We start from the raw sequence: 9,002 nt of genomic DNA, 5'->3' as shown, positions 1-9,002 counted from the left end.
AGGAGGTTACAGAGATAGGGAGCGAGGGAGGGATTTGAACAGGAGGATGGGAATTGTAACAGAAATTGACCCGCTCAATTGCAGCATGGCCCGGTTTGCGTTTAGCTGCTGCACGGTGTCCTCAGTAACACGCCAGACGGGCCCGGGAGAGCGTCGGGCCCGGGAGCCCGCCTCGCGCCTGAGGACGTCCCCTTCCTCTGGGAACCCTCGCTCTTCTCCCTCGCTGGAGCCTCGGACCGGGCCAACGGGAGCTGCCACGAGGCCGCTCCTGTGAACATCGCCAGCGAATCGCTGGAAGGGGAGGCTTGTTCATCTCCGAGCGGGGGATAAGGGGGTGGCGAGAGGGTCTATTTGAATCCTTACATCTGGCGCAGCGGACGGGTTGCCCCTTGAAGCGGTGTGACGGCTAGCACCGTGGTTAGCACTGTTTGCTTCACAGCGCCAGGGTCCCGGGCTTGTGTCACTGTCTGTGCGGAGTCTGCACGTTCTCCCCGTGTCTGCGTGGGTTTCCTCCGGGTGCTCCGGTTTCCTCCCACAGTCCAAAGATGTGCGGGTTAGGGTGAATCGGACATTCTGAATTCTCCCTCCGTGTACCCGAACAGGCGCCGGATGTGTGCGACGAGGGGATTCTCACAGTAACGTCCTTGCAGAGTCTACTTGTGACGCTGATAGGAGGTGATAATGAAGGTGATTTTAACCCGGGAGAGGGATGATTTCTCAGGGCCCAGAAACGGCTCGATGTGCATACAGGCAGTCACTTTATTGCAAATTTGACACAGTTACCCCAACGTTGAAGAGTTGACGCAGGCAGAGGAGGGTTTCGATCGTCCAGTTCGCTGAGACTCACTGTGGAGTGCGGGGTGGGGGGGGGGCAGAGAGCGAGAGAGGGGGGGTGGGGGGGGGGGGGGTCGACGCACAGGGAGACGCACACAGGGAGACGCAAGAGTCAGGGAGGGGCACAGGGAGACGCAAGAGTCAGGGAACCACACTGCCCGCACCGCTCACAAGGGGCGGAAAACGGGTCACTCGGCAGTCTGTCCCATTCGAGCAGGAGGCCCTCCGCTCCACCGCCATCCACAAGGCCTTCCCAGGCAGTGGGGCAGGCATCGCAGAGAGGGTGGGGAGGGGAGAGGGTGGGGAGGGGAGGGGGGAGGGGGGCGCGGCACCTCCACACACACACACACACACCGTGCGACGGCAACTCCCGCAGTCAAAGAAAATCCTGCTGTCCTTCAGCCCCAGGCGTGCGACTTGCAGTAATGGAGAACCAGCTTGCCGTCACTCCCGAAGCACTGTAAATTGAAGGAGAGGAGGCTCTTACACACAGCGTCACACACAGCAGCCTGGCATCAAACCGCCCACATCAACACCCGCCCCACACAAATGCCCACACACCCAGAGCGCGATTATGTACAACCACCTCCCGATTATAGCGCTCAAATCCTAGAGTATAGACATCTCCCTCCAACAGTGCAGCACTCCCTCAGTACTGGCACCGGGGGGAGTGTCGGCCTGGATTATGGAGCTCAAATCCTAGAGTATAGACATCTCCCTCCGACAGTGCAGAGCTCCCTCAGTACTGGCACCGGGGGGAGTGTCGGCCTGGGTTATAGCGCTCAAATCCTAGAGTATAGACATCTCCCTCCGACAGTGCGGCGCTCCCTCAGTACTGGCACCGGGGGGGGAGTGTGGGCCTGGATTATGGAGCTCAAATCCTAGAGTATAGACATCTCCCTCCGACAGTGCAGCGCTCCCTCAGTACTGGCACCGGGGGGAGTGTCGGCCTGGATTATGGAGCTCAAATCCTAGAGTATAGACATCTCCCTCCGACAGTGCAGCGCTCCCTCAGTACTGGCACCGGGGGGAGTTTCGGCCTGGATTATGGAGCTCAAATCCTAGAGTATAGACATCTCCCTCCGACAGTGCGGCGCTCCCTCAGTACTGGCACCGGGGGAAGTGTCGGCCTGGATTGTGGAGCTCAAATCCTAGAGTATATACATCTACCTCCGACAGTGCAGCGCTCCCTCAGTACTGGCACTGGGGGGAGTGTGGGCCTGGATTATGGAGCTCAAATCCTAGAGTAGAGACATCTCCCTCCGACAGTGCAGCGCTCCCTCAGTACTCGCACCGGGAGGAGTGTGAGCCTGGATTATGGAGCTCAAATCCTAGAGTATAGACATCTCCCCCCCGACAGTGCAGCGCTCCCTCAGTACTGGCACCGGGGGGAGTGTGCGCCTGGATTATGGAGATCACATCCTAGAGTGTAGACATCTACCTCCGACAGTGCAGCGCTCCCACAGTACTGGCACCGGGGGAGTGTGGGCCTGGATTATGGAGCTCAAATCCTAGAGTATAGACATCTACCTCCGACAGTGCGGCGTTCCCTCAGTACTGGCACCGAGGGGAGTGTGGGCCTGGATTATGGAGCTCAAATCCTAGAGCATAGACATCTACCTCCGACAGTGCGGCGCTCCCTCAGTACTGGCAGCGGGGGGTGGGGGGTGTCGGCCTGGATTATGGGGCACAAGATACATCCCATGTCACAACAATTCCCACGTTAGGGTTAGACCCACCCCACCAGTTTCTCCATTCTGACAGCACGATGATGCAAAGGCTCGATCGAAATCCCCGTTCATACCTCGTACAAGGTACCCACGTCCTGGTCTGGGGGAGGTGCGAAGGTCTGGTTGACGTAGATGAACTGCAAAGAGAGGAAAGGGTAGAGTGTTACGATCCCAGCTGCTCAAGATCGACCCAGGAGAGGAACTGGATCTATAGATCTAATGCACTCCTCCTTTGCCCCACTTGTCGAGGACAAGTTGCAAAATCTACCTCATACTCTAATGTCCTCAGTAAGCACACAATCCCTGTAAAACAACTGGTCTTGCTGGAAGCAGGGCTTGCACACGAGGGCTTCCAAACTCCAATCTCGAGGACCAACCCCCCCCCCCACACAAAAAACGCTCTCTCTCTCTGATGCCTACAACGGGGATCCACTTCCGGGATTTCAAACTCTCCTTTCGGTAACCCTCATCACCGTCCGCTCAGCTGAACCAAACTGAAGGCGTTCATTGTTTCGAATACAGAAACACACAACTCAAACTTATTTAAAATTATACCCCATTTCTAACACCCACGGATACAAATTGCTTGAAAACGTCTGTGTTTCCAGATCAGAGACGGTTTGGACAGAGGGTAGATCAAGGGAAATGAGTCCACGAGAATTATCCGCGAAAAGCTGATCGAGCGCACACTGGCGTTTATAATAGCTTTTCCTATGTAAACGGTCACGCCGCTGTTACAAACTCTCATCAGTGGTGACGCTGTAGTATCTTGGCAGGCTCCCCGCTCCTGGGATTTGAACTCAGTAATCCAGGCCAACATTGCCCCCTACCCCCATTCCAGTGCTGAGGGAGCGCTGCACTGTCGGAGGTAGATGTCTATACTCTAGGATTTGAGCGCTATAATCCAGGCCCACACTCCCCCCGGTGCCAGTACTGAGGGAGCGCCGCACTGTCGGAGGGAGATGTCTATACTCTAGGATTTGAGCTCCATAATCCAGGCCGACACTCCCCCCGGTGCCAGTACTGAGGGAGCGCTGCACTGTCGGAGGGAGATGTCTATACTCTAGGATTTGAGCTCCATAATCCAGGCCCACACTCCCCCCGGTGCCAGTACTGAGGGAGCGCTGCACTGTCGGAGGGAGATGTATATACTCTAGGATTTGTGCTCCATAATCCAGGCCCACACTCCCCCCCGGTGCCAGTACTGAGGGAGCGCTGCACTGTCGGAGGTAGATGTCTATACTCTAGGATTTGAGCGCTATAATCCAGGCCCACACTCCCCCCGGTGCCAGTACTGAGGGAGCGCTGCACTGTCGGAGGTAGATGTCTATACTCTAGGATTTGAGCTCCATAATCCAGGCCCACACTCCCCCCGGTTCCAGTACTGAGGGAGCGCTGCACTGTCGGAGGGAGATGTCTATACTCTAGGATTTGAGCTCCATAATCCAGGCCCACACTCCCCCCGGTGCCAGTGCTAAGGGAGCGCTGCACTGTCGGAGGTAGATGTCTATACTCTAGGATTTGAGCGCTATAATCCAGGCCCACACTCCCCCCGGTTCCAGTACTGAGGGAGCGCTGCACTGTCGGAGGGAGATGTCTATACTCTAGGATTTGAGCTCCATAATCCAGGCCCACACTCCCCCCGGTGCCAGTACTGAGGGAGCGCTGCACTGTCGGAGGTAGATGTCTATACTCTAGGATTTGAGCTCCATAATCCAGGCTGACACCCCCCCCCGGTGCCAGTACTGAGGGATCGCTGCACTGTCGGAGGGAGATGTATATACTCTAGGATTTGAGCTCCATAACCCAGGCTGACCTCCCCCTGGTGCCAGTACTGAGGGAGCGCTGCACTGTCGGAGGTGGAGGAATGAGAGAGCGCTGCACTGTCGGAAATAGAGAGGGCACACTCTCCCTGCCACTCACCAACTGTTCCGTTGCTTCGACCTTGAGGAATTTCTTGATGAATTGGCTGAGACCCTGGATCGTACGCACCCTCTCCACTGTCCATTTCTTCTGCTTCATGATTGGGGTGTCGCCCACAGCCTTCAGGAGCACATCGACTGTGGGGGAGTCACAGCAAGAGAGACAGAGAAGGGTTAAGACAGTTTGAGTGTCAGACTGGACGCATTAACCATTTCCTTGTAGCCCCCTCGTTGGTTCCCTTCCACCCCCACGCCTCCCTCACTACCTTCCCTCCTCTAAAGAGGGCCAAGAGGCGACCAATTGACCCCACTCCTCATCTTCTCCTCCACCCCCCTTTCAAACTATTGAACTCTCCTTCCTTTATTTTTGGGGGCACTACTGTTTGTAATATTTATAAATGACCTGGAAGAGGGCGTAGAAGGATGGGTGAGTAAATTTGCAGATGACACTAAAGTCGGTGGAGTTGTGGACAGTGCGGAAGGATGTTACAAGTTACAGAGGGACATAGATAAGCTGCAGCGCTGGGCTGAGAGGTGGCAAATGGAGTTTAATGCAGGAAAGTGTGAGGTGATTCATTTTGGAAGGAATAACAGGAAGACAGAGTACTGGGCTAATGGTAAGATTCTTGGCAGTGTGGATGAGCAGAGAGATCTCGGTGTCCATGTACAGAGATCCCTGAAAGTTGCCACCCAGGTTTGAGAGGGTTGTTAAGAAGGCGTACGGTGTGTTAGCTTTTATTGGTAGAGGGATTGAGTTTCGGAGCCATGAGGTCAAGTTGCAGCTGTACAAAAGTCTGGTGCGGCCGCATTTGGAGTATTGTGTGCAGTTCTGGTCGCCGCATTATAGGAAGGACGTGGAAGCATTGGAAAGGGTGCAGGGGAGATTTACCAGAATGTTGCCTGGTATGGAGGGAAGATCTTATGAGGAAAGGCTGAGAGACTTAAGGCTGTTTTCGTTAGAGAGGTTAAGAGGTGACTTAATAGAGGCATACAAGATGATCAGAGGATTGGATAGGGTGGACAGTGAGAGCCTTTTTCCTCGGATGGTGATGTCTAGCACGAGGGGACATAGCTTTAAATTGAGGGGAGATATAGGACAGATGTCAGAGGTAGGTTCTTTACTCAGAGAGTAGTAAGGGTGTGGAATGCCCTGCCTGCAACAGTAGTGCACTCGCCAACACTAAGGGCATTCAAATGGTAATTGGATAAAGATATGGACGATAAGGGAAGTGTAGATGGGCTTTAGAGTGGTTTCACAGGTCGGCGCAACATCGAGGGCCGAAGGGCCTGTACTGCGCTGTTATGTTCTATGTTCATCTTTTGCAACTCAACACGTTTGTGCCAACTTTTGATCTCCTCGGGCCCATCAGCCCCCATTCGCGCCGCGCTCCCTCAAACTCTTCACCTCTCACGAGACTTCAAACTCTTCCTTCCCCCCCCCCCCCCCGCTCGAGCTACTCTCTCACCACCTCCACACCCTCAAGCTACTCTCTTCCTTTCTTCGATATAGTCTCCCTTTTACTGCTCGACCTGACCCACTCTTTCCCTCGATCTACTCTCCTCCTTTCCTTCGATATATTCTCCCTAGAGCTATATCACTCATTTTCCTAAACCTCCTCTCCTTTGAGCTACTCCCCTGCTTTCCCTTGACCTGCTGCTCCTTGAGCTACTCCTCTCCTTTCCCTTAACCTCATCTCCCTCGACCTATTCCCCTCCTTTTCCCTCTAGTTCTCCTTTGAAAGACTCCCCTCCTTTCCTTCGACCAGTCCACCCCCGACCTACTCTGCCCTGAACTATTCACCCCCTTTCCGCCGAGCCAGTCTTCTTGTCCTCGAGCTACCCTCCTCCTATTCCTCAAGCTACTCTCCTTTTCCTCAAGCTAGTCCCTTCCTTTTCCTCGAGCTACTCCCCTCCCTATTCCTTGAGATACCCTCCTCCTTTTCTCAAGCTACTATCCTTTTCCTCGAGCGATTCCCTTCCTTTTCCTCGAGCTAGTCCCTTCCTTTTCCACGAGCTACGCCCCTCCATTTTCCTTGAGCTACCTCCCTTTTCTCAAGCTATTCCCCTCCCTTTTCCTCGAGCTACTCCCCTCCCTTTTCCTCGAGCTACTCCCTCCCTTTTCCCCGAGCTACTCTCCTCCCTTTTCCCCGAGCTACTCCCCCCTTTTCCTCGAGGTACTCTCCACTCTTTTCCTCGAGCTACACCCCTCCCTTTTCCTCGAGCTACTCCCCTCCCTTTTCCTCGAGCTACTCCCCTCCCTTTTCCTCGAGCTACTCCCCTCTCTTTTCCTCGAGCTACTCCCCTCCCTTTTCCCCGAGCTACTCTCCTCCCTTTTCCTCGAGCTACTCCCCTCTCTTTTCCTCGAGCTACTCCCCTCCCTTTTCCCCGAGCTACTCTCCTCCCTTTTCCTCGAGCTACTCCCCTCCCTTTTCCTCGAGCTACTCTCCTCCCTTTTCCTCGAGCTACTCCCTCCCTTTTCCTCGAGCTACTCCCCTCCCTTTTCCTCGAGCTACTCCCCTCTCTTTTCCTCGAGCTACTCCCCTCTCTTTTCCTCGAGCTACTCCCCTCCCTTTTCCCCGAGCTACTCTCCTCCCTTTTCCTCGAGCTACTCTCCTCCCTTTTCCTCGAGCTACTCTCCTCCCTTTTCCTCGAGCTACTCTCCTCCCTTTTCCTCGAGCTACTCTCCTCCCTTTTCCTCGAGCTACTCCCCTCCCTTTTCCTCGAGCTACTCCCCTCCCTTTACGTTGCCCGCCATCGCCTCCTGACCAACACTTGCGCCGCCGCCAGCCAATGAGGCCCACAGAGAGCACCCTTGCCCTCCTCCTCCGTGGGCAGGAGGGCCAACGGCCTAACGCCTGGATTGGCCAGCCATGCCCGTCACTCAGGGCTGCCTGATTGACAGCTCCAGGTAAGCACCTGCCCCCAGCTCCCCATTGGCCAGCCGGAGGGTTGCCCCGTCTCCCAATTGGCCAGTTGACCCGTCAATCACAATGGCACTTGATTGACAGCTTACCGAACCACACCCAGCTCTCCATTGGTCAGCCTCGCCCGCCCTTCCTACCCCCCCATTGGACATTTGAGACGTCAATCACAATGACACCTGATTGACAGCTGACTGAACACCGCCCACCACTCAGGGACCCACCTCAGCGTCTCATTGGCCTGAATCGCCCGCCTCTCCTCCTTCCATTGGCCCACCGAGCCGTCAATCACAATGACGCTTGATTGACCGCACTGAACACCGCCCACCAGTCAGGGATCAGCCCACACGTCCCCATTGGTCAGCCTCGCCCCCCCTCCCCACCCCATTGGTCTACCGAGCCGTCAATCGCGACGACGCTTGATTGACAGCTCCCTGAACACCGCCCCTTCACTCAGGGACCCGCCCTCTAGTCCACATTGGTCCGCCTCGACCGCCCCTCATCCCTCGATTGGCCGGCCGGGCTGTCAATCAGCCCACCCGCTCCGCCCCGCCCTCCTCCACGTGACCAGCCCGCCCATTCGGCCGCCATCTTGTTTTCGCACCCGGAGCGGCGGCGGCCTCCCCTTCTCACTTTTCTTCTTCGCATCGGCCTGCGCCTCCTCGGCGACCGGTGCCGCCGCCGCCGCCGCCGCCGAAGAATCAGGAGGGGCAGCGGAGCCGCCGGGCGAGCGGGCCTCTGCGTCGCCTTCGGCCGAGGGGCCTCCGTCGTTCTCGGCGTCCGCCATCTTGTCGGCGGGCGGATGGGGACCGCGGAAGTGACGCCACCGTCCTGGCGAGCGGCGCCGGAAGTGACCTCGCCATCCTGGCCAAAAAGGCCGGCCATCTTTGAGGCTGGCATCTGACCACTGGGCTGCCAGGTGACACTTCAGCCCATTCAAGGCTGGTGCTATCCCACTGCAGTCCATTCCCCCCTCCCCGGCTTGGAAAGTGGCCTGGTGGAGCCGTGCCCACCACTTGGGCGAGGGGAGACGGGCACGCCCTGGCTGGGTTCGCCCAGGAGGCCGAGAGGGGAGACCAGGGGCCTTCGAAAGAGGCCATTCAGCCCATTGATGTTCCTGCTGGCCCCCCCACCCCCCCCCCCCCCTCGGTTCGACCGAAGCAGCCCTGCCTATCGAGACGTAGTGAATTCGGGTCTCCTCCGCCGTTCGATCATGGCCGATATGTTACCCCCATTCTCTCCCCCCCCCCCCCCCCACCCCCCCCGAAACCCTTTAATTTCTTTTGTCAGTACTTGAGCGGCTGGTTTAGCACACAGGGCTAAATCGCTGGCTTTGAAAGCAGGCCAGCAGCACGGTTCAATTCCCGTACCAGCCTCCCCGAACAGGCGCCGCAATGCGGTGACTACGGGGCTTTTCACAGTAACGGGGGGGGGCACCGGGATTGTGCGAACGACACAGAGAGAGAGAGAGAGAGAGAGGCCGACACTCCCCCCGGTGCCAGTACTGAGGGAGCGCTGCACTGTCGGAGGGAGATGTCTATATTCTAGGATTTGAGCTCCATAATCCAGGCCGACACTCCCCCGGTGCCAGTACT

The 9,002-nt window shown here is 56.8% G+C and overlaps 1 protein-coding gene across 1 annotated transcript; it reads right to left on the bottom strand.

The window, feature by feature from the left end:
- Positions 1–745: 745 nt before the first annotated feature.
- On the bottom strand, positions 746–8,228 carry LOC140399642 (ubiquitin-like protein ATG12). Its single transcript, XM_072489183.1, has 4 exons — positions 8,041–8,228; positions 4,488–4,624; positions 2,639–2,701; positions 746–1,292 (listed from the first exon to the last, which is right to left on the bottom strand). Exons 1-4 carry the CDS (start codon positions 8,192–8,194, stop codon positions 1,233–1,235), a joined length of 414 nt encoding a protein of 137 aa, XP_072345284.1. The 5' UTR covers positions 8,195–8,228; the 3' UTR covers positions 746–1,232.
- Between the last annotated feature and the right edge of the window lie 774 nt (positions 8,229–9,002).

Source organism: Scyliorhinus torazame, chromosome 23 (genome assembly GCF_047496885.1).
Source record: "Scyliorhinus torazame isolate Kashiwa2021f chromosome 23, sScyTor2.1, whole genome shotgun sequence".
NCBI classification, from domain to species: Eukaryota; Metazoa; Chordata; class Chondrichthyes; order Carcharhiniformes; family Scyliorhinidae; genus Scyliorhinus; species Scyliorhinus torazame.
The sequence above is the reverse complement of the archived record's forward strand: the minus strand, read 5'-3'. Positions and strand labels throughout refer to the sequence as shown.

Excerpts from the sequence above, each read along its gene's own strand:
- LOC140399642 (XM_072489183.1), bottom strand. The coding sequence starts at position 8,194 with ATGGCGGACGCCGAGAACGACGGAGGCCCCTCGGCCGAAGGCGACGCA. Across the intron at positions 4,625-8,040 it reads GGCCGATGCGAAGAAGAAAA|TCGATGTGCTCCTGAAGGCT; the intron begins GTGAGAAGGGGA and ends ACTCCCCCACAG. Across the intron at positions 1,293-2,638 it reads ACGTGGGTACCTTGTACGAG|TGCTTCGGGAGTGACGGCAA; the intron begins GTATGAACGGGG and ends TTCAATTTACAG.